The 25,286-nt window shown below is 39.0% G+C and overlaps 1 protein-coding gene across 4 annotated transcripts; it reads right to left on the minus strand.

The window, feature by feature from the left end:
- Window positions 1-132: 132 nt before the first annotated feature.
- agfg2 (ArfGAP with FG repeats 2) lies at window positions 133-22,665 on the minus strand. Of its 4 annotated transcripts, XM_041779493.1 has the most exons (16): window positions 22,306-22,445; window positions 21,974-22,046; window positions 21,449-21,542; window positions 18,592-18,707; window positions 17,138-17,282; window positions 16,654-16,774; window positions 16,451-16,555; window positions 14,096-14,128; window positions 13,761-13,852; window positions 10,522-10,779; window positions 7,477-7,549; window positions 6,055-6,098; window positions 5,765-5,851; window positions 3,588-3,707; window positions 2,007-2,077; window positions 133-1,092 (listed from the first exon to the last, which is right to left on the minus strand). In XM_041779493.1, exons 3-15 carry the CDS (start codon window positions 21,500-21,502, stop codon window positions 2,018-2,020), a joined length of 1,308 nt encoding a protein of 435 aa, XP_041635427.1. In that variant the 5' UTR covers window positions 21,503-21,542; window positions 21,974-22,046; window positions 22,306-22,445; the 3' UTR covers window positions 133-1,092; window positions 2,007-2,017. The 4 variants fall into 4 exon arrangements, with proteins under 4 accessions (XP_041635427.1, XP_041635424.1, XP_041635425.1 ...); XM_041779490.1 differs by lacking the exon at window positions 21,974-22,046 and having other exon boundaries at window positions 22,306-22,665; XM_041779491.1 differs by lacking the exons at window positions 13,761-13,852; window positions 21,974-22,046 and having other exon boundaries at window positions 22,306-22,663.
- Between the last annotated feature and the right edge of the window lie 2,621 nt (window positions 22,666-25,286).

Here is a 25,286-nt window from a genome sequence, read left to right on the forward strand (position 1 = left end):
TCTGACGCTGACTGACCTCCACTGATTGGTTGAGAACAATCGTGACCATACAAAGATCTTTGCCCCAAAAAGGGTGAAAGAGATTATTATTACATATTTATAAAAAATGGACAAGAAATAAAACACCCAGAGTTTTAAGAAGCAACAAACTGATTTTATGAACATGAATACTTGTCATTACAAAGACGCAGTTACATGAATCTCTCTTCTTTTTTTGTTTTGGCAAAAATAAAGGAAACAAACTTCGCCTCCATGTCAACCAAAAAACAAACAAAAGAACAAGTGAGAAACATTTTGGTCCAGTACATGAAGCGATGATGTTTTTTTAAACACATTTTTAGTAATTCTGAAATTGCTTTTACATTCAGTAGCATCTCCTTTTAGCCCTCTAAGCGCATGCAGCCTTGGAGTGGAAAATATAGATCCTCCTTGGAAGAGGAAACAAAGAAACAGAGACAAATGCAAACATGATCCCACTACAGAGACTAGTCTGTCATATCTCTGAGTGCTAATACTCATGCATCAGGAGGCATTTAAGGCTGTTTTAACCATCTGTGGAAACTCTCTCTAATAACTTTTCCTTTGGAGAACTGAGACAAATGCTAATGAATTTACCGGCGACTGGTTTTTATGCACTTTTTTAAGCAGGAGATGAAAGCAAAGTAGCAGCAGCAGCAGCAACATGTGTTTCTGCAAAAATCATAGAGGCGTCTTTTTACTCGTGACTCCCACAGAGCCCTGAGGTGGCGTCTACTGGCACACAAACACCTTTGTGACATATCGACAGCGGGGGGGGGGCACGCTCACACGTACATACATTAATTTTCATAATTACATTCACACAATTTTTTTTTTGTCCTCTACAAACACGTAAACACAGACAGAGATAGGAGAGAGAGAGAGAGAGAGAGAGAGAAAGGAGAGAAAGAGAGGAGAGAGGAGGGGGTGAAAATACTCCAAAGGCATTGAAATGGCAGCGACTCCTCAAGTTCACTCCTCCCTCAGTTTCCCAGAGATGGACGGGCGGTAAGGAGAGGAGGGGGATCAAATGAAAGGATTTCTTGATGTCCCTCGACTGGGGTAAACATTCCCCTGAAACACAAGAGAGGCAGAGTGAGAAACAAGCAGAGGAGACATTAAAACACATCCTTTAGATTCCACTATCATTCAGTCCAATAACAGCATTCTGATTTTAAATCAGTGACATGTGATATTGGACTTACTATTATTTCAGTCAGGAACACTCTTTCTCTCATACATTTTATTTCATTGCAAAAATGATACACAGTTTGACTTGTTGGAGAAGGCTCTGCTCAAAAAAAGCTCCCTGGGTTAGCATGATTTGACTTTCCAGGGAGGGCATGGCTAGAAACCTCCATATGGTTGTTAATGACAACATGTACTGAATACACTAAAATTATTTCAAAGCCATTCATACATAGTAGCATGAATCTAAATATGAGGGTGCAACAAGCTTTATACTATAAAGGAGAAGCTAGGGTGGAGGAGGTTAAGCTTTGCCAACAGCAGCAGTGTGGTGCATCAGCATTAATGCAAGCAGGGATTAGTGAGAAGTACGTCACATTTAAATGGACCACTGTGTTGAGAGAGAGAGCTGTGATTGGCAGTGGGAGGCGATAAGTAGGATCAGCTGGCTGTCAGCTGACCACAGCTGGGCGTGCAACTACAGTGTCCTGGATGAACTAACTCTGAGCTTTATTGCTCGGTTTTGCCAATTCATCCTCTATAATGATGGATGGATTGCATCTAGAAACAGCTCTTTTTCTTTGCCTTTTTCTAGATGGATTGAAAGTTAGATTGAGCTGACATGTCCAATATGGAGACTACCATCATCAGTCTTCATAACACATCTTCAGAAAACTAATGGGTGACATCACTAAAAAAATCATGGCCTGAATGTGCTGGATTGATCTAAAAGATGTGAGGAGTTTAAACATGAATGCAGGCATTTTTGGAGATTTTTAATAACAACACAGTGAGCTCACCGTAAACGGGTTCACCGACATAGTTCGAGGGACTTTGGACTGAGAGTCAGGTGCAGGAAAGGAGGCAAAACCTGAAAAAAACAAAACCATGTAAGAAAAACCATATTTACTTATTTGAAGACTGCAGTGAGATCAGAAACCGCAGATTAGCAGCAGCAGCAGCAGCAGGTCTGCACTTACTGATCCTATTTGTATTCCTGTGCTGATGTGAACGGTCACTGGTGAAATAATGAAACATCTGATACGTGCTGGTACCTCTCAGCTCTTCACTGCTTGATCTGCAGCCTGTGCACATACACTACATGTCACACTGGCAGCTATATCTACAGTATGTATGAGGGTTTTTACTGTACATCATGTTCCATGTTACATATATGAATGAGACATTGTAAGGGAGCCTCTTAGCTTGGAATGCAGTCTATCACAATTAACAATATTAGAAATCGTGAAACCCAAGAGAGTTGATCAGATGTCATTATTTTTATCAGATCAGGTTCAATTTCTGCACGTTTTCTCATCTGTACACGTTGTTTAGAGGGTGGTTTGACTATTCAGAGCAGCAGCTGCAGCTCCCCGTCTCTCTCTCTCTCATCTTTTCTCGCATTGAAACTTTACCTACCCCATGTTGTGCCCACCACTGTCGCTGGCTCCATGAGACCTTACGCAATTGGAAATTCACCTCATCCACTGAGTATTGCACACGACCGCTACACTGTTCAGAACGTACTTGAATACATAACACAAACCAGACCGGCAGGGTCACAGGGTGCCACTCTTGAACCACTTTTCTTCCTCTAAAGGTCATAAACATGCATTTGAAGAAACAGGAAATACTGAGCTCAGTGGAACCTCAAGTAGAAAGACTGTTTCCTACTCATTCATTAGTTACCGCTCATTCATGTCTCTCCCTTCTTCCATTCTTTCTTTCTTCCCGCTCTGGTGATCGGCTGACTATGGGTGTTCACTATCATAAGTACTAAGCTAAACAGATTCTGCCATTTGACCTGTCATCATGCACCTGCCATATTTCAAATTAGGTGTCCTCTCTTCCAGAGTCAGCCCATAGTTTCAGTGTGGATGCTGCAACCCTCCTCCACCCCAGCTACCGCCATTCAGTTCATCCACATCTAGTCCTGATCCCCATAGGTCTGCTCATCTCACCCTGCATACCTCAGTCTTCTCCTCCAAGCTGCCTGATCTATGTCCTGGTTCAGTCCCTAAGAAGTCTACTCCTCATCTGATCCTGCATCCACATCACCATCCACCACCAGTGTCTAGACTCTATAGGGGGGCATCTAATTCCGCCTCACTTCCCCTTCAAGGGAAACTAATTCCCAAAGGCATTGCACTCGTATTTAAGGCTCTCCTGGTTGAAATACCATTATACTGTTACTGCTGAGTGCTGATTTGACTGGAATACTCCTCAGTGAGGACAACAAGTGGCAGCTGAAGGAGGCAGGGTGACTCACAGGCTTTGAGGAGAATTTAACCAAAAAATAAAAACAGTAAACATAACTTTTTTAAGCCATTAATGTAACAAAACAGTAAACTGACACATTAAATAATTTTTGAATACTTTACCGTTGGCTTCTTGGTTGCTGGCTGACTCATGAGGAAATGCATTCTGGGAGGTGGGTGCTGGGAAGGAGGCGGATGGAGGAAAAACAGAGGTGGGTGATGTGACAAATGCATTGGAGTCACCTGGAGAGAGACAGATACGCCCACACACACTTACATCAGATACAGACATTAAAAAACATATTAAAGTGGCACAAATCACTGAGAAGAGTTTCTTATGTTTTTATGGAAGCCAAGAGTGGACATAAGTGCTAACGAGCTACCTGACTGGCCACATGAATTCTGAATACATCAATAAATGAGAGCATTTATCAAAAATAAAGCTTGAGGAAAAGTTCTACAGTAAAATTGCAGCAGTAGCACACATAATAAAAGTAATCCAGAGAGAACAAATATGGTGAATGAAGATTCTGATGACAATAAATAACAAAAATGTGCTTTGGTTTAAAAGGAGAGGGCCCTTAAGAGAAGTTAGTGACTTTACATGATTAATGCAGCCAGATCTTTATTTTTCTGTCCATATCACACAGCTATCTTTGGGAGTCATTCTGAAGAAGTGTGATAAAAATACAGACCTGTGGCCTGTCGCACCAGCTATGTGTATGTTCTGTTTCTTTAATGTCAATGTGAAAACAGATTTCTAAAAAAGTAATGTCAATTAAATAAAAAATGCGTAATGTAAAATAGGTGACTGCACAAATATTCACCCTCCTTTAAAGTGGTTGACCTTATTCCACAGAGGTCCAGCCAGTTGATGCCAGTAGTCTCACAATTTGTGAAATGTGATCACCTGAGTGCCTGAATGTGTCTCAAGTGATTGTAGTATAAAGATACCTGTGTCTGGAAGGTCCAGTCTCTGTTTAATCAGTATTCCTGGCTACCATTACACCACAGAGACAAAAGAACACTCCAAGTAACTCAGAGAAAAGGTTATTGAAAAGTATAAATTAGGGAATGGATACAAAAAAATTTCCAAGGCACAAAACATCACCCAGAGTTCAGTTAAATCCATCCTCAAGAAATGGAAGGAATATGGCACATGTGTAAATCTGCCTAGATCAGGCCATCCTCACAAACTAAGTGACCGTGCAAGAAGGAGACTAGTGAGAAAGGCCACCAAGTCATCTATGACTACTCTAAAGAAGCTACAAGCTTCAGCAGCTGAGATGGGAGACACTCTACATACAACAACTGTTGCCTGGGTTCTTCACCAGTCAAAGCTTTATGGGAGAGTGGCAAAGAGAAAGCCACTGTTGAAGAAAACTCATATTAAATATCCACTAGAGTTTGCCAATAGGGTCCAGTGAGACAAAAAGGTGCTTTTTTTAAGTCACCAGAGACGAGGTATATTTGGCAGACACCAAACACTGTACATCACCAAAAACACACCATCCCCACTGTGAAGCACAATGGTGGCAGCATCATGGTGTGGGGATGCTTCTTGGCAGCCAGCATTGGAAGGCTTGTAAAAGTAGAGGGTAAAATGAAAGGAACAAAGTATAGGAAAATCCTGGTGGACAGATGTTCTAGAGTGGCTGAGTCAAAGCTCAGACCTCAATCCTGGCAAGACTTGAAAAGGGCTGCTCATGCCCAATCCTCACGTAGCCTGACAGAGCTTCAGCCGTTTTGTGAGGAAGAATAGAGTAAAATTGCAGTGTCCAGATGTGCAAACCTGAGACCTATCCACACAGACTCAGTGCTGTCTTTGCAGCCTAGGTGCATCTACTAAATGCTGACTTGAGTGGGTGAATATTTATGCAGTTACTTAATTTACATCACATATTTGTATTTAATTGACATTACTTTGTAGAAATCTGTTTTCATGTTGACATTAAAGAGGTTTTTGTAATCTTCTGGTCAAAAGCCCAAATTACATTGCCGATGGTTGATTTATAAAATCATTAAAATGGTAAAACAACTAAGGGGTTGAAAATTTTTAATTGGTGCTGTATCTTCTGATGATTGAAATAAAGCTTTATATCAAACTCTGCCTTTCATCTCCAAAAGGATTGGTAAAAAAAAAAAGTACATCTACCTTTAAAGAGAATCAAAACTTCAGCTATTGATAATGAAGTCCATGTTCTGTTTTCAAAAATGAATATGATTACTGAAGATATTTGCTGTGACCTTTTCTGGTGTAAGTGTTAAATGTCTAAAGGCCCCTCAAACATGACTCTCACCTCCTGAAGCGTTACTGAAGGGGTTACTGGGGGAGAGGGCAGGGGGCTGCTGGGAGGCCGAGCTGGAGCTGAATGGGTTTGGGAAATCTGAGACACAGAGGGAGAGACAGAGAGAGGAGGGGATAATTCAAAGTGAGTGGTGGTACATTCCTGTCTGTTCAAACACACTGCTCTGAGTCAGTCTCAGCATCCTAATTAAGAAGAGTCAGACAGTTTTAAAGAGAAGGAGCAGCAGATAAATACAGAGACGCTTAGCAGGAGGATCAATGCAGAGCGTGCTCGGTACCTACTCGCAAAGGTTTGGGAGCTGGAGACTGTATCGACACCGGGGGAGCTGGGGGAAACAGAAAAATAACAGAAAATCAATCAGAATATGGACTTTTATGGGCTTTACACACGAGCTAACCATCTTTAAAAACATATATGTGAAACTTTAACAGGTATAAAAATTACGTAAATAAATATGAATGCAGGAATCATTCATTACAAAGTGTTAATAATAAAAAGGGAATTGAAAAATAAAAAACTAAATATAGGCTTAAAAAGAAAATATAAATCATGAAAAAGAAAGCTAAATATTAAGAGAAATCAAAAATCATGTTAAACAAAGTGCTAAAAGACAATTGAAAACTTGAAGAGCATAGATATTGGTTAAAACCCTCATATCTCCATTTTGCATGATTTTCATTTGTTTTAATGAAGTGCTTTTAGTCATCTGTGACATCTGTCAGTGGGTTTTCACTTATTTTAAAGCAGATATTTGTCTTATTTTTAGTCATTTTATTCAAATTACTTTTAGTTTTAGTCACTTTTTTGTCATTTCTTCTCTTTATAGTTTGTCTAGTGTTAGTCACAGAAAACTAAAAACCATTTTAGTCTAGTTTTAGTCCATAAAAGAGTCCTTGAATTTTGGTCAAAACATTTATTTCCTTTGCCTGAACCTAGTGAAAACCATACCTGTCTTCTACACACTCTGCAACCCTGGTATCCCTGCTTTATACAGCTGTAAGGCAGAAAAGCTACAGATTCACCCTACCTAACAGCTTCTGCACTCTCATTTCATGGATTTTCAATGTCGGAGGAAGTCTAAATTACATTGCATTCTCACTTCAGTCTCCTAGACAAAAACTAAACTTATTTTTCATCAGAATTGTTGTCATCAAAGATCTATTTTTATCTAGACTAGTCTAGTCCTCCTAATTTTTAGTTCTAGTTTAGTTGACAAAATTAACAGTGTTTTAAAGCAATAGAAAGTGACAAATGCTGACTATGTCTATTGAATTATTTGAAGACTACAACAGGTTCTTTTCATTCCCTGTAAAGTGGTGAGTATGGAGATAGGAGGTTTTGGGCTGATGCCAGTGATAGAAGAAAAGCGTAATTTGTTTTTTGTACTAGAATGGACACCATGACGGTCTAAATGCAGTAGCAGTTCTATATGATGTATGCCATTTGTCTGAGATTTAGATAAGAATTTTAGTTTGAGTGGCCAAAGTTGGTTCTTGTACTGTTTAAAATATCTAAATTAAGTAAAAAAGTATAATGAAAATATGTGAACAAGGGAGGAATTATTCATTTATTTTTATCACTCCACATATGACAGCAAAATATGACAATGGCAAAACTCAATGTTGGAGGAAATGTGGACATCAATCAATATGAAAGAAGTTTTCCTTAAAATCATGTAAAAATAAGCTGAATTTCTCCCCTACCTGGCAGGAGTTGAGCTGGAGGACAGCCTGTTTCCAAAGAGCGTGCTGTACTGCGGAGGGCCAGCAGGTGGGGCTGTAGATAATCATTTCACACAGAAAAAAATCATAACTTGCAGGTCTTAATGAGTGCTTATAAAGAGATCAAATGTTGCTCCTAACAGGCTGAAATCAGGGTAAAGAAATCTAACAAAGAGCTCACAGAGTTGATCTCAAGCATTTAAATCATCAGAGAACAAAAGCAGAACAAATCTCCTGAATAAAATATGTGTTGGGTTTGATATGAATCAAAGAGAGCAGAGGGCAGAAAATCAATAACCTCATTACTGCTGCAGAGCGAGGAGGCTGTGATGAAGAACAACAAAGCTTCTTGTGGGGAGCTCAAGGGTTTCTCACATGAGTCCTGAGTGTTAAAACCAGCGTCTCGCTTGTTAGACGAGTACAGCAGAGCGTATCAACAGGGTCCTTTGAATAAGACTGAGCATGATCCAGAGCAAACACAATGAGCATAATTCAGCTGCTAAAAGCCTTAGTATTTGGAGTAAGGATGTTATGTAACCTTGTTGAGCTGGCCATGACAATTTGCATCACACGCAAGCTTAAACTCTCACCATCTATCTTTAAACTGGTTGTGGGGAAGTACACAGGTCTTCAGCTGGAGTTCAATGAAATCTGAGTATTACAAATCCCTCAATCAACTCTGCTTTAGTTTTAGCCAAATAAAGCTGACAGTACTTCTTCTATAGGAAAAATGGACCCCTGTCAAAAAGAAAACATCACTGTGCTTAATTTTTAATACTTTTTAAAAACAAGACAGTATTTCCTTTTAGGGACTTAAAGCAGTCTTTTCTAATGAAAATTTGTCAAATTGAAAATAAAAAACACCTATTTTGACTATCAAATTGTGAATTATTATGATGTAGAGTCTAAAAATGTTTAAAAAATTACTTTTGAAAATTGATTCTTCTCCTATAGACGGACATATCGTATGGAAAACAAGCAAATTCTTAAATTTAAGAAGATGGCTATGTAAAAGTTTAAAAATTGCACCTTTTTTTCTTTGGAATTGAAATAAACATTTTAAATAGCTGACTTTCGGTTTAATTTCAAGTAAATATTGTATTCAAAACTTGGCAATAAAAATAGCCAAAATAAGACAAAAATAGGCCCAAAAAGAGGCAAAAACGAGCCTAAAATTAACACAAAGTGACTCAAAAATGACCTTAAAAAGACCCACAAATGAGCCCAAAACAACCCAAAATTGTACAAAATAATCCAAGGAGGAGCAAGAAAAAGCCACAAAAGACCCCAAAATAATTACAAGAAGATCCAAAAATTGAGCCAAAACTTACCCAAGAAAAGGGCTCAATATCAGCACAAAATGGTCCAAAAATGAGAACAAGTTGAGCTGACATTAATCCAAAAAGAACCCGAAAAGAGTGACAAGTGGATGAATGAAAACCAGTAAAATGAGCCCAAAAAAAGCAAAAAAATGTACAAAATAAGCCAAAGAGAAGCAAGACGCAAGCCAAAAAAAAACCCCAAATAACTGCGAAAAGATACAAATATTAACAAAAAAGAAAGAATCAAAACAACCCCCCATCCAAAATGATCCAAAAAAGTCAAAAATTTGCCAAAAACAATCAACAGACAGCCAACAAAGCTGTTAAACAAAGACTTTCACAGAAAGGTTGTACTCAAAAGATTTTGGTGTGCTTTCATGTTCCAAATTCAATTCAGATGTTTTACTACCTGTTACAATTCTCATATCAGTTAAAACCAGGGCTGTCAAAAGATTAAAATTTTTAATATTAGCAAATCTCAGGATTTCTATAATTAATCACGAATATATAATATATTGCACCCTTTTTATGGCATTTTAAAAGTCCACTTTTTTAATCAAAAACTGTTTTTTGTCATTTTAGATTTTTTCCTGTCTTTAACTAGGAGTGATAGACTTCCTGTTTGGATACAGACCTACTTTTAGGATAAAAATACGATATTCCTTTATTAGTCTCACAAAGGAAAATTCCAAGCTTTTATAAGTAGATTGAGGAATATAAAATGAACTTAACCATGGAAAAAGGAACTTGATATTAGGGTTGGGCAATTAATGGAAAATACACCATCGTCCCTGAACGCCTCCATCACAAGCTCACCGTCCCAGCCTCCACCTGTCAGTGGATCACCAGCTTCCTGACCGACAGGAGGCAGCAGGTGAAGCAGAGCAGCATCACATCCAGCACCCGGACCTCCAGCACTGGCACCCTCAGGGGTGTGTTCTCTCCCCACTGCTCTTCTCCCTCTACATCAACGACTGCACCTCAGGGAACCCATCTGTGAAACTCCTGAAGTTTGCAGACGACACCACAGTCATCGGTCTGATCCGCGACAGTGACAAGTCAGCATACCGACAGGAGGTAGACCGGCTGGTTCTCTGGTGCAGTCAGAGAACCACCTGGAGCCGAACCCGCTCAAGACTGTGGAGATGAATGTGGAGACCCCCCCCCACTTCTTCCCTCATCATTCTCAAAAACACTGTGTCCACTGTGAAAAACTTCAGGTTCCTGGGAACCACCATCTCCTTAGACCTGAAGTGGGCCCCCCACATAGATCATCAGGAGAAAGGCCCAGCAGTGGTTGTTCTTCCTGCTACTGCTCAGGAAGTTCAACCTTGTTATGTATTGAAAAGGAAATAAGGGGCAGTAAAAAGGAAAATGTGCAGAAGATGTTTGACTTGTCCACTGATCTGTCTCTTACTTCTATATAGTCAAATGACACATTAAAGAGCAGTGGTTGACTTATTTACATCTATCTGGGTGCAGGATGATACACTGTGATAAAAAAACACTAATTGTGGATTGTAGTTAAATGTGATTAATTTTGACAGCCCAAATTCAAAATGAAAACATTCTCTGAGATACAGTAGTTTTATAGTGGAGAAGAATTTCCTTGCTTATATTCAGCAGTAATTATCCTCCATCTCTGCCGTTGCTGACTGTATTTCTAACACAGCAGAAGCTTTTTTACCCAGGCAGATATTCTCACCTGTGCCTGTTGTCGTGTCTGAGAAGACGCTGTCCAGGTGTGACACTGCGGCGTATCTGTCCTGGGCGTTGGAGCAGCTGACCTGCGTCGTCGTTGTCTGGCCAACGCCCACAGACTGCTGCGGCTGCTGCTGTGGCTGGGACAGAGACTGAGGCAGAGGCTGCTGCTGAGGGTGGCTGAGACCTCCGAAGTCGACGCTGAGAGACTTGGGGAAAGCCCTGAAGGGCCCCGTGGCCCCTGAGGCAGATACTGTACGACCTAAAAATGAGAAAACCAGACTGAGATTTACGACAAAGATGGCTGCATCTTTAAAACTTAATGGGTTACCATCAACTAATCTATAACAATTTAAACTGGAATTAGGATCATCTAGGGTGGTGCTATACAGCAAATAAGAAGTTAAATATTTACATTCCATAGGGTAATTTGAAATGTGTGTTTTTGCAATTAAAATAGTTACAGAACTTGAGAGATTATTCCCTAAAAGAAGTACTGAGACACAATCATATCACACTATTGTCCCATTAAATGTGGTTCAATTTTGCTGCTCTTATATTAATGAGAAAATAAAACATCACACTAAAGATAAATAATTTATTAAAAGCTCAATAAAGCCATTAAATTCAGCAAAGCCAGGCTAAATTAAGAACTTGTGGTTAAAAAACACAACAATCTCCCTGAACAAGCCCCATGTAGTAGCTGTCTTGTAGTTCCTGATCATTTCACATAATCTTTATCAACTTAATCAGCCAAAGAAGATCATGGGACGTAATCCGGCCAGAACAGAGGACGATCAGATTAAACGGACTGAAGAGAGATTGTTTTCTCAGCTGCTGTTTCCAAGGTCGAGCATGAACTATGGACCTCACGGGGAGAAAACAATCTCACACAATCTCCTCACCAAGGAACACTTGGTGACAAGCTTAAAGGTTTCTGTGGAATCCCAGTCTTCACTAGCACAGGTTTGGCCTGACATCTCATAAAGAGGATGTGAATGATGAAATGTCACTGTTTTGAGAGCTCTTAGGTAATTCTGCTTCCTGTTGGTTTGTTGTTAATTCTTAACTTTGAAAACAGCAGTTGAAAATCAGGTGCTGAGCCTGAAAGTGCTTTTAAAACAGAAAACCTATCATTGCCTGACAAAAAAGCCCTCTTCAACTTTAAGAAAGTTGATCACAAAGTGATCAATTGAAAGTTACAAATCAGCTACTAAACGGAGCATGGGGTGATTTCTAAAAGACTGGAACAAAATCAGTATTTTAGAAAGTGTGCTATATATTGCCAGACTATTTCATGGACCTTCAATTTAGCTAGTATATACTGTTATATAGAAATTATTGTAACACAGAAGTTTAAAAAGGTAGAAGATTTGAGCCTAGAACAAAAATTACAATCATAAAAATCCATAAAATTGAGTCATGCTTTTTTTACAAAATAACAAAGTCTGAAACACTTTTACAAAGTTTGTAACAAATTTACATCAACCAAAACATTTTTACATTTCATAAAACAAATTAACATTAGCAAAAGTCTTTATAAATTGTAAAAAAGATTTAAATTTTACAAAACAAATGTAAGAAAAGTCTGATACAAAATTTCAAAGTCTGAAACACTTGTACAAAGTTGAAACAAATTTACAAAGTCTGACACAAAATTAAACAAATTTAGGTTTTAAAAAACAAGTGTAAAGTTTGAATTTTGCATTAACAAAACTAATTATTAAAACAAAAAACTTTTACATGAGCTGAGGCAAATTTACAAGTTGAAGAAGATACAACTTCTGAAAGAAATTTAAAATCTTTTACAGAAAAAGGAATTTACCAAACGCAAGGAGTGACCCAAGTTTCAAGCTTTTTAAAACTGTGATTTTGTATGTGACTTTGTAAATTTGTTTCAAGCTTTGTAAAAGTGTTTCAGACTTAAGAATTTTGTTTCTGACTTTGTAAATTTGTTTCAAACCTTGTAACATTTTTTTTCTTCCTTTGTAATATTTTTTCAAGCTTTTTAAAAATGTTTCAGGCTTTATAGTTTTGTTTCTGACTATGTAAAAGTGTTTCAAACCTTGTAATGTTTTTGGGGGGACTTTGTAAATTTGTTCAAGCTTTAAAGTGTTTAAAACTTTTTAATTTTGTTTCAAGCTTGTAAAGGTGTTTCAAACTTTGTAATTTTGTTTCTAATTTTGAGAGTGTTTCAGACTTTTTAAATTTTGTTTCAGACTTTGTATATTTGTTTTAAGCTTTGTACAAGTTTCAAACTTTGTAAGAGTGTTTCAGACCTTGTTTTCTGTGTCAGACTTTGTACATTTGTTTTAAGCTTTATAGAAGTGTTTCAAACTTTGTAACTTTATTGCAAACTTTGCAAGAATGTTTCAGACTTTGTAGTTTTTATTGGACATTTTAAATTAATATCAAATTTTGTAAATGTTGTTCAAACTTTGTTATTATGGTTTGATGTTTGTAAATTTGTCTAAAGTGTGTTGTTGTTGGTTATTTGTACAGATTTTTTTTGTTAGTTTTGTTAAAGTGTTTTTTTAATGTTAATTTTTTTCGATGAAATGTTTAAATTGGTCCATGTAAATTTGTTTTAAGCTTTGTAAAAGTGTTTCAGACTTTGTAATTTTGTACTGCACTTACAAGCCACAGTATTTTTTAAACATTTTCATGCTATGTGGTTAGTCATAAGCAGGTTAGTTAGCATGAGCAGTCACTGTGGCTAAGCATTAACAAAAACATCAGGGTAAAGCAGCAAGTCAAAAAAGTTCTGTGATAATTTTAAGCAATAATCACAAAATGCAACTTTTAAAGGGTAGCAAGGCAGAAAAAAATTAGAATAGCATCATTCTTTCCACAAACATTAGCCACAAAGCATGCTAGCAAAAGCAAAGTGTTAAAATGAGGATACAAGGAAATGGGTGGTTATTTCTTTTAAAACAGAGGCTAATTTTCTTTCCTATGCCACTGAAGCCAGTGGCATAGACCAGACTTCACATTACAGATAAAGATAAAAAGCATGCCACAGTTAAGCTGCATATTTTTGGAATACGATACTACCTCAGGGCTACAGATAGCACTTATCTCAGCTAGCATACTTGAACTTGAGCACTTGTTTGGGATGTAAATGTGTATTGTGGGATTACAGCTGCGTCCCACATACTTTTAAGTGCTTCAACACCAACGTGGTGAGAAATATCAGCGGTCCTGTGCTGACGGGGGCAGCAGCTAAGCTAAAAATAGCATTACTTTAAACTCGTTCTTTTTTTCCAGTGAGGCAACAGTGTGTGTCTCTCCTTGACCCTCACAGGCTTTCAATCTGGGCTTTGAAGTGGGAAAACCTGAAAAATATCAACCCATATATCAGCATGTGACACAAGCTGGGGAGCTCTATGACTATAGAGCACCATATCGTCTGTCAAACTTCATAAAATAAAGCTAAATTCATTTGCACATGAGGAACAGTCAGCGCCAGCAGGGCACACAGATTGGCCGTCTTATTATGAATGACACAGCATGAAAGAGCTTATTGATCCCAGCCATTCAGCACACACTCAAATGCAGCGGTTGGTGCCGTGTCTTACCTAAAGTGAAGTGGTTTTTGAAAGAGCTACTGGCTAAGAGGTCGGGGGAAAGAGGAGAGTGAGATAAGGCAGAGACAGAAAAGAGGAGGGATAAATTGAGCGGAGAGAAGAGAAATGCCATTGAAGAAAGAAATCCAGTGTGCTGGGATGAAGATACTGAGACATTTAAAACCCAACATGATATGGAAAAAAAGAAAACACTGTCAGAATAAGAACTACGACTAAAAGCTATGTTTCTGTCACAATTTTGTCCTCCTCAAAGTGACACTTCCAGGCAGCGCTGATGAGCAGAGAGCGTCATCAGAATCAGTGAAGCTATTCTGCACATTTTGGACAGTTTTAACACTCAGCACTGACAATTTAATAGTCTTAGCCACAAGAAGAGAAAAAGACCCAATCAAAGTCCCAATCATCTATTAATGTGGTAGCCATATCTTGCTTAAATATGAAACAGAATAAAATGTTGTTCATAAATACTGGAAACATTGTGTAAAAAAGCAGGTAGTTTAGTGCACAGACAAATTAATAGACAGGTCCATTTTTATCTAATTTCTACAGAAGTGTGTGAATTATTACCAGATGTAAATTTAAGCTGCTTGAGGCAAAGATTTGTGCAAAACCCATTTATAAACATTTTAATCCAGAACTGATAATAATCAAAACTTGTAAGAACCATTGGTTTTTGTAAAACCTTTGATTTGGCAAAAAATGTCAATTGAAAAAAGAGAAAAAGGCAATGGTACAAGACAGTGTTCATATCTGCAATACGAATGAAGAAACTATCCCAAAATCCATTGTGATTCCCTTCATTAAATGTTTATGATTGCTTTTCAAACTTTCAAACTGTGAATGTGCCTTCTTTCTACATTTATCTTTGTTATATTATTGTATTTATTTAATTTTATTTAACCAGGAAAACCTAATTGAGACCAATAATCTCAAATATGCTAATACTGTTGATAATAAGTATGTTGTGTTTCATTTTACAGCAGCATGTACAGTGCCTATAAAAAGTATTCATCTCCTTGGATGTTTAACCCTTTTATTGATTTTAGAAATCAATCATAGTCAATATAGTATGTCTTAAAAATTGCATAAAAAGGTCAAATAATGATTACATATCCTGTGTGTATTTTTAAAGAAAGTCATGGCAAACAAGAATTCAAGGTATCAAGGTTTCTAGCATCAATACAATGTTGGTTTTCATCTTTTTATGATACTTTAATTACAAGATGTTAGTTTGAAATATTGTGACTTATCCTTTAACATTCAAGAATAATCCAGGAATAGGGATGTAACAATATGAAAATTTCATATAATGGTTATTGTGACCAAAATTATCACGGTTATCATTATTATCACGGTATTGTTAAAAGGTGCAAAAAGTACTTATACACTCACTGAAATCATTTAACCAAGTTTTTTTTAAATAAAATAAAATAACACACACAATGTACTTTGTTGGCAGAACATTAAAATATTAACATCAAACATACAAATGTGCATTAAAGATGGCACCTTATGGCCATAAGAGGTAGCTGCACTTTGTGTAAATTGTAGATAACATCCAAGTATACTTTTCTTTACATTCAGTGCTCAAGACTAGATTTAGTCTTACAGAGCTAAGAAAAACTGGTACAGAAAGAACACTTTCACTGTTTCGTGGACCTTTGTGTACAATCTCTCTCACTCTCTCTCTTTTGGGCTTTCACGCTCTCTCTCACTTTTTCGCTCTCTCTCTCTCTCTCGCTCGCGCTCTCTCTCGCCATGTTTCAAACTGCGCATGCACACCAGAGTTTTAGAGAGCGCTGCTCCTTTTTCTTCTATGGTGTTTAACGGCAGCTGGTATCCATGAAGTTGCATTACTGCCCAGAGCGCTGCGGCTTCTCCAGGAATTGAGCAGTATCACAGTGAGTTTTAAAAGTGCGGTAATCAAACATGGTTTTTACAGTAAATAAAATTTGAAACGGTAATACCAACAGTCTCGAATTTTACCATGGTTTATAGTGATACCGGTTATCGTTACATCCCTTTCCAGGAATCATCACAACTATTATTTAATTTTTTGTAAATGCTCTTCTAACTCCCTCTTACCCTTAACTATATAAGTCAGTTAATGACATAAACACTTCGGAAGGATTAAAAAACAAATATACCCTCCTGTCTCTCCTGTGGTTGATTTGTCTCTGACCTTGGACCATAAAAATATGCATATGAAATGTAGGGATTATGTGAAATGGTTACAAATCCTAAGTGTAATGAAATAATATTGGCATTCTCATTCTGAAGACATAAACAGTATCTTAAGTCAGATTGTAAAGGAAGAATAATAAAAAGGGGTGATTCTGGGGATACCTGAAGGCCGTGGAAGGGCAGGAAAAGAGGGGGTGTGGCTCTGAGCTCCCAATGCTGATGTCAGAGAGCCCGGACGCTGTCTTTCTATCCCACACAGGGTGGGATCTATATTGGAGAGAGAAACAGAAACACAACCAAAGGTGAAGAGATCGATCATATCAGACCAAAAATATAACCTCCTCTGGTAAAGATCAAGCACTGACCTTTCAGAGGGGGGTCTCTGAAGCTTTGGGAGCGCGACGGCCGGGCAGTGAACACATCCGTCCGCATGTCGGCAGGTGAAATCGCAGGATTTCTATCCCACGACAGCATCTGGGACTGAGACTGCAGAACATGAGATGGAGAGAAAGAAAAAGAAGCAGATGGAGGGTGGAGAGAGACACACAAAGGCAGAAGAAGTGAGCCTCTTTCATAGTTTCTTAATAATTCATAAGCAGAAGCTTTGATGTGGAGGATACCTGGCCTGCTCACTGCCTGATCCATCAGTCTCTGTCTGCAGCAGTAAATTTAGGTCTCTTCTTCACCTTCTATTCTCTGTTTCATTTTTGGACACAGTTTGAACTACTTCCTCTTTCTCTACCACACCCAAGCACTTTCTCTTATAAATAACCAACTTTCCTTCCTTTACCCATCCTCATCGCTCTCTGAAGCCTTTACGTGCACACTATGACACGTTAAATCTCTTACCAGTGGCCGTGCAGACCTGGCATTGGGGGGCATGTTGTGAGAAGGGGCCTGGCTTGCTAAAGGACCATGTGAGGGGGGAACGGCCTGGACCCCAGGACTCCAAGGACCCTCGACATCCCTCCTGTTCTTACTTTTGGAGAAGTGCCTGAGAGAGATGGGTTATTTAACATCATTAAAATGCGTCTGTATGACTAATCAGCCTCATAAAAAGCACAAAAAGGCTGGATATTCAATCAGTATTCCACCTACCAAACATCATGACAGAGAACATTTCATGAGCCCTCAAACTAAACCCTAAAAAATAGCTGTTAGGGACTGTTAGTCCCGGAATGAAAGCGGTTATTATCCCAAGTGAAATTTTTAGAGTGTGACCATTGAAAAACAGTGAATGTCTAAATTTGGAACAAACATCATTTGATGTTTGATTCTTAAATTTCTGCATAATGCGTCCATTGAGTTCATAGATTAAACCAATAGTTTAGCAATCAGTGATGTGAAAAATAAGCCCAAAATAGCAACAAAAATGTTCTGGTACACACTAGAGCTGGCTAACATTACAAGCTTTTAAACTAAAAAAATACTTAAATGACTTTTCTTTGAATTGAAAAGTCATGTTACATGCAACTATTATAATCCTGTTTAGTAGACAAAATATTCCCTCACTAGATTTAGCATGCTAGCAAGATAACATTTGCTACCTAGAACTAAACAGGACAGGGCTGCAGTTAAAAAGTCAGCACAGAAAGTCAGTTTTCAAATTGCTGTATTTGAACTAAATGAGTGACATTATGAAAAAGCCTTACCAAATGCAAATGTTAGCATGCTAACATTGTGTCAATGAAAAATGTTTGCTTTCATTGCAGTTATTTACATTTGGCATCCCTGCTCTTCCTCTGCCCACAAGGAAAGCCTGAGGCAGGGAGAGATGCAGCAATAAACCCAGAAAAGAGCGGGAATCTGTGCCAAGAGAATGACACTGATTAAGTCAGATAAAGCATAAAGGAGGAGCTGGGGTGGAGGAAGGTTGCAAAAAGGCAGCTTGCAGAGGGAGCACAAAAATAGCTAGAGCAGTTAAATATGGCAGCATGAGTGCAATTAGCCAACAGTCTACTTAGAGCAAATCAGCTGGCTGTCAGCTGATGAGGGCTTGCGTGAGATCAATTGATCACGCTGAACAAAAGCTATACACTCAGTTTATGATTTGCATTTACTCAAATGGGATATTACTCACCTAGAACATCACTGCATTAGACATTTCCTATTTTTTTGTATCTAATATACCACTATCATTCCAGGAACCTTCACTGGACCCTTTATCTTTTACATCTATTAATCAAAAAGCAGTAGGTGGATTGGATTAATAACTGATAACTGTGATAGTTTCTCTTTACTTGCTTGGACTACTGCCTGATCACATTATCATGATATACAGCAGACAGGAACAAAATTCTCACCACTTTTTTTTCTCATATTTGTCCTGAAGGAACTCTTTGAACTTCTGAGAGTCCTTCATGTCAGAGCAGCCGTCCGTCTTTGGGTCAAACACACACAGCCAAGTCCTCCTCCCAACCTAAACACAGACAGGCAGACACATTTTGCAGGACAGCACATGAAAATCATACAGATCAGTGAGATCGTTCAACATCACAAAGGATACAGCAGCACAAAGTCGAACAGCAATCCTTGCTTTTGTTCGACATTTAGTGTCTGAGCATCTCTCACAACTCATTTTTTCATCAGTGATTCATATCCGGTTCAAGAGTCAGAGTTCTGCAAATATTACCACCTATGATTCACGACTGTCCGGATCGCTCTCCAGAGGATGATATGGAGAGAAAGCTGGACGATACGCACCTCTGCCTCTGCTCACATTGTACTTGACTCACACACAGACGCACACATCCTTTCCTACAGCGAGCTGATAAAAACACACAGCACTTATCCTGATAGCCTGAAACACTTCACGATTTTATTTGTGTGATATAAGCTCCAGAGAGGGTGCTGCCCACACAAGCAGATATCAAACGGGATCTGTAGGAAGCCTATTTCATTTCTTTATGTTTTAACGCACTTCCACAAAAACTTTAAGAATGAAACTTTAAATCCAAGTTTAATCTGGATATGCAGCAATTTAATGAGTAATTTGGTGACTGTTTAGCTGAAGGGTTTAAATGCACTGGTTCAAGCTTATTATTGTGGGTTCTGGACTATTATGATAAACTATAATTGGAGAAACTCACCTTTGACATTTGACAGGAATTTTTCACCGCCCTAGTTTAAAACAGTTTGGGAAACACTAGCATAAACACACACTCACATACAGAGGAAGTAGACGGTTGTTTGGGTGGGACAGACATGGCTGGCCCTTTTGTGTCTTGGCTCTCTGAGAGCTAGCTCAACAAAAAAAAAAGCATGACCACAAAGAACAGTTCAAATGAACATTTCATATTCTGCATCAAGGCCAGAAATGAGTTTCAAAACTTGACTTGAACCAAAAATAAAGGGAATGTGGAGCAGCAGCTCCTTAGATAACTTTTAAAGGATCAGTAACAAGACATAAGCAGTTTTCACAGCTGTGGTAATTTCTAGAAAATTTAAGTACAACCTGCCCTTGAAATCTCTCCTGCTAGGCAGAAGGGATTTCAGGGGGAGGTTAAAGAGAACAAGACATGGGGGATGCTGCTGATAATTTGGACGGCACACAATTCTGAAGAACTCTGTTATTTTACAGGCAGGATGCACCTGAAATCTTCCCTGCTAGACAGAGGAGGTGTAGGTGTGAGGGAGACTAGACATGTTTTAAAAAACGAGTTAAAAAACAATAGTACAGCACGCTTCTACTCATCTGACTCCTAAAAGTGCTTCTTACACCACAACTTACACTAACCCATTCACACCCATTCATTCCACATTCACACACTGATGTTGAAGGGCAGCTAATGCTAATGGCAGTTACTCAAAATGTTGCTGAAGTACAGTCATGTGCATTAGTTTTGGGCATATAGGGAGCTAAGGATTCATCACAGGGCTTGATGTGCAACAACCGGGTACTGAAAGGTGGACAGGGCGGCCAGAGTCAAGCTCATTAGATGTCGACACACGTGTGTCACTCTGCAGCCAAGGTCAAACTCAGCGGCATCGCTTTTGTCCAGCCTTTTCACCCCTGGTGATACACCTGGAGACCGCTGGCAGTTTTCGGGCTCTTGGGACATCCACAGCATAACCAGAGGCTTATGGCAACCCAACGACCTGCCCGGATGGTACCCTCGGCTGTGCTTACTCTCCACATCCACCACTTTCTCTGCCCTAAAGGTGTGGAATTTGTTATTTTGGGAAAATAATCCAAAGACCAAATCGCTTTTCATCTGAGTTTTTAATCATCTAAGATCTATTTAAGCTAATCCTAGTCTTGTCTTCTACATGAACATATTTAGTTGTTGTTTAAGTCAATTAATTTAGCACTGGAATGACAGACTTTTGGGGTTTGGGGAGTCCAGATTTCCTATGACTGTTGGCTGGTATTATAACCATGCTGAAAATGTGTAGTTTAACCTTTGCTTGAATTGGAAAGTCCAGGGAAATTGAGTGAGCCAAGCTTTTGTTGCTGCTAATAATGTTGGTGCTGTGTGTCAATAAAGATTGGTGTTGCTGCAGTGTTTTACCTTCTAACAGCTGGCATAACTCGTGTGCAACTCCTGACTTTCTGGTACTTGACGAAACCTGAAATTATCCAGCATCTCTGCTTTTAGCCTGCTGGCGGCAGATTAACACTATCCATGTTCCTGATCTGAGTACCAATTTTTTTTTTTGAGTGAGGTGCTCAAATTGCCGTTACAGCCTCTATGGAAGTATCGATTCTGTAAATTCTGTACTGCTACACATATATGGATGGAGGGGGTCTCAGAAGGTCTCTTCTCCCTCTACTCTTTGAAATTAGATGTATTCACAGTATTAATAAACTTATGTTGGCTAGCTGAAAAGAGAAAGAAGCTGCTTCAGTATGCTCATGGAGATAGCTCAAGTTGCATGATACAAACATTATCACCCCCACCCATACACTTTAATTAAACATTTCCTGCTACACAACACCTTAGCTAAATCAAGCTTGATAAAGAAGACTGGCAGATAAAACTGTGGGTGAATTTGGGTGACAACTCAACTGTTTGCATTCACACATGCAGCACATTTAGAGAATTTTCCAAGGGGGTTTCCGTATAACTGAAAGCACTAATACACAAACAAGACAAAATTAGAAGCATTTTTGCGACTGATAAAGGGCCCAGATAGTTAAGATGTATGAATGTCACTCACCTCATTACCATGGTTTTGAAGGAATTCCACTTCCTGTTGGGAGAAGGTTGTCATAGAGATGGACTTGACTCTATGAGGAGGGTTGAGGCCTCTCCTGGGACAGAAGAGAGATGGAGAGAGGGGATTTGCAGGTAAAAAATAGAGAAAGATTAAAAGGCGTGCATTGATTCCTTCCCTCTGGGACATGACTACAGGGACAGAGCAGGTGGGAGAGGAAATGTTTGTCACGTGAATGTGATAACAGGGCAGAACCAGTGTAAAATACAGAGCAACAACATGTTTCCAGAAAAACCAGAACCTTCCATTTAGTCCATGCTAGGAGGGGACACAAAGTGGGACACCTTGATGTAGGTGTTCAAGATTGCGCAATAAAGTGCTGAAACCGTCTTCCTGAGGAGTGTTGGGACTACATGCAGAATAAAATGTGACAGCACGCACACATAGACACTCAAACACGCGCCCACATTGGAGAGGAGCCTAGAGAGAGAGAGAGTGAGAGTGAGGGAGAGAGAGGTAGTGTCAAACCTGCACCATGACGAAATGAACCGTAACTCAGAGCTGGAAAATGACCAACTATAGCAGCCTGTCGTTTATGAAGCTGTTGGAAGAAACGCATGAGAGAGAAAGAGAGAGGTGGACACTGCGTAAATTAATTTATGCACCACAAAAACCGCTAGGAAAAAAAACAAACAAGAAACACCCCGTAAATCTGGCTCTGGGTGGTGCATGGTGCAATATCAGGCCTGGTACTTTAACTCCACAGCTCTATTATGTGTCTGTCTTCACACACTAATGCTAAAAATGTGCAGTAAATAAACCCAGGGGGCGCGGCAGGAGAGGAGGGGGGGTTCACTCACAGCATTCCGGAGCACGACGTGCAGACGAAGCTGCCCACCGTGATGTCGGTGTAAGTCACCCCGGGCTGGTTGCACTCGAAGCAGTGTTTGTTTACTCCAGACTGGGCCAGCTCGCGGACCTTGCGGGCGCAGATCTCCTGGTTGTCCCGGTGCTTTCGGTTCGACATGTTTTTCCTTTTTTTAATCCCTGCGCTTCTCTTCCCGGGCCCTGGCTGTCAGGCTCGGTGTGAAGCCGGTGTAACCCTCCGCGGTCCTCCTCCTGGTTCCCCTCTACATGGAGCACTTCACGCCCGCATTATGGGAACGCTTTTATGCGGCTTCACCCTCCCGATGCAAAGACACGCACGTCAAGTAACGTGCAGAGTCGCGCGCGCACCGGAAATAGTGGGGATTTCCTTCAGAGTAAAAGCGAATAACAGGTGGCGTTTTCGATATCAGAAGATTTTACTTGGTTGTGCCTGTTTCTTTAAAAATTCGTTCCATTATAACCAGTTGTTACCTCATCAAATGTTAGTAGGTCAAGGTATTTTCCATTTACTGTGTGTATTCTGTGATTCAGCCATTTTCAGAGCGACTTTGACACTAAAGCATGAAAAACATTACAATTTATGGGGAATATTTAAACTTTAACCTCTGAAAAAAATCCACAAATTCTATTTCGAACTGTTATGAATGTTATGAAAATGTGGATCGTGTTTTTTTCATACATGTTCAGGGTCACCACCTAATCTATGGACTCTGTAAGAAAAAAAAGACTGATTAAGTATTATTGATGAAACTCAAAACTCCTTTTCCTCAAAAGGAAACAAAATTTAACACGTCTGTTCAGAAGGTTTGTATTTTACAGTTATATCTTTTATCTTTTGTTTGGTAATTTGGATTATGTTCTCTAATAATCACTTAAACTTAAATCATAAGGGCTTTACAAGGCTGCATTACAAACCAGACAACTAGGCCTGCATTAAGGGAGCCATAATGGTCCGAAATTGTTTCTAGCAATTACTTTATTTGCATTTAGTTGTTTTTAGGTCAGTTTTCTCCATGAAGTTGCACAATGTTCTTCAAACCCTGGGATGGCTCTGGTGCTAATGTCTCATACTGATAGAGCTGAGTTTACATTTTGGGATTTTTCTGTTATAACTGAAAGTTAGGGGGTGACTGAATATTAGGCCAGAGCAAGATTGGGAATGATGTCAAGAAAAGGACCTTTGCAAGAAATAGAGGGATGTTGCTATTTAAGGTCGGTGCCTTAACCCTTGAACCACTAAACTGGCCCAAAACTGTTCAAATTAGAATGATCCAGTTAATATTAAAGCAGACACGTCCGTTGTATTGCTTTATTGAAGGGACAAGGAGTTAAAAAAAAACATTCAAAATCCTGCATAAAACTGTTAATAGCTGGGGTGTACACTCAAAGTTCAACAGAGGATTTTTAAGGACACTGATAATACCTGTTATCCAACTCTGCTCCATGAAAAGTTCATTCACCTATGGCAGTTTAACAGGAAATGCATGATGACGGGTATTTTTCTTTGTAGGTCTATGCCTTAGCAATCACGGATGGTGAGTAAAGACACAACAAATTCAGATATACTCACTCAATTCTTTATTTTCCCAAAATACCGTTATTAATCTAAAGTTATTTGGTCTTATAAACTTGCCGTGCTTTTATTTTGAAAAACTCGTAATTCTCGAAAGCATGTCTGCCTTGACACTTGGACAGATGCTTAGGGAATCTCCTGTCAAAGACAAATAAGAACCTGTCGAGCAGCCAAGTTTTGCACAGTCCAACAAGCGTTTTCTCACTTTTTTGGACCATCCTGTGTGCTGCACTGTTTTTACATCCGTATGTTCGTGATTTTGGCGCATCACTGCGCTGTTGACGCTCTAATGCGCTCTAGATAAAGAACAGAGTATTTTAAGCAAGGGGAGCTCGGGAAATGAAAGACAAAGTAAAAAAGAAACCGAAGAAATTAAAGTTTTTTGGATGCTGAATTGGTTTTAACATACAGATAGCTAATGCTTGTTTACAACAAGAAGATATTTTTAAATCTTGCCAACCCCAATAATATTCCTACCTGACTTTGTGAATGGTATTATTTAAGAGACAGGTTTGTCTTTGTCTTCAGAGAAAATCTCAACACTATTTATTTTGATGAGGCAACTTAGCAACGCAGCAGACCCTCTAACTCCTCCTCCCAATGACGTCCATGAAGAGATATGTGAGATTTCTCACTGACCGGCACTCGGACAGAAATAGCTCAGTGAGGTGGCCTGTGAATACATCACGCTGCATTTATTCCCTAACTGATGAGCTCGGAAGTAAAAATGAAGGAAAATGATCTGAGTTAGATTGTTTTCAGAGGAGCTAGACTGATGAGGTGTAGTGATTGTGTCTGACCAGCAGGTGGGGCTACACGCGTCATCTGTCAGTGTGATCGATATAAATTCAGTTAAGTGTGAGCATTACAACACTCAAGCTTAGACAAACAAGCCTGTTGGGCTGCTGTAATTACACAACACTGAGCAGTAAGTCAACCACAGGCTTTAAGGTGTCTGACTTCAGTCTGTGGGGCTGGTGACAAACTACACACCTGTTAGTGCACGTTGCCCAACACCTTGTAATGAAGGTACGTTTTTCTGTCAGACCTGTCAGTATGGAGGCCCTGTGGTGTAAATAAAAAAAGGCAGATTTTTTTTTTTTTTTACTTCATAAGTCTTTATTCTAAAGTAGTACCTCATAACTCAACCAAATTGATATCCTCATTTTGACTCAGTATCCCCATATAATGACTTAGTAAGTCTAAGTTAGGGCTAGTTTTCAGGATTTTTGATTTAGTTAGTCTAAATTTTGTGATTTGAATTTTAAAGTCAGAATTAAAATGTAGCCATTGTAAGGATTTTTTGCATATTAGCATATATATAAGCGATATGTGCTGATAATATGTTGATTACTGTGCACCGTCCTACTTCATTTAACT

The sequence above is a fragment of the Cheilinus undulatus genome, linkage group 22 (assembly GCF_018320785.1).
Source record: "Cheilinus undulatus linkage group 22, ASM1832078v1, whole genome shotgun sequence".
NCBI classification, from domain to species: Eukaryota; Metazoa; Chordata; class Actinopteri; order Labriformes; family Labridae; genus Cheilinus; species Cheilinus undulatus.

Coding starts and splice junctions, on each gene's coding strand:
- agfg2 (XM_041779490.1), bottom strand. CDS start 22,472: ATGTCGAACCGAAAGCACCGGGACAACCAGGAGATCTGCGCCCGCAAG. Junction 17,283..18,591: donor AAATATGAGAAAAAAAAGTG/GTGAGAATTTTG, acceptor CATCTCTCTCAG/GCACTTCTCCAAAAGTAAGA. Junction 10,780..13,760: donor AAAAAAAGAACGAGTTTAAA/GTAATGCTATTT, acceptor TCTCATTTTTAG/GTCGTACAGTATCTGCCTCA.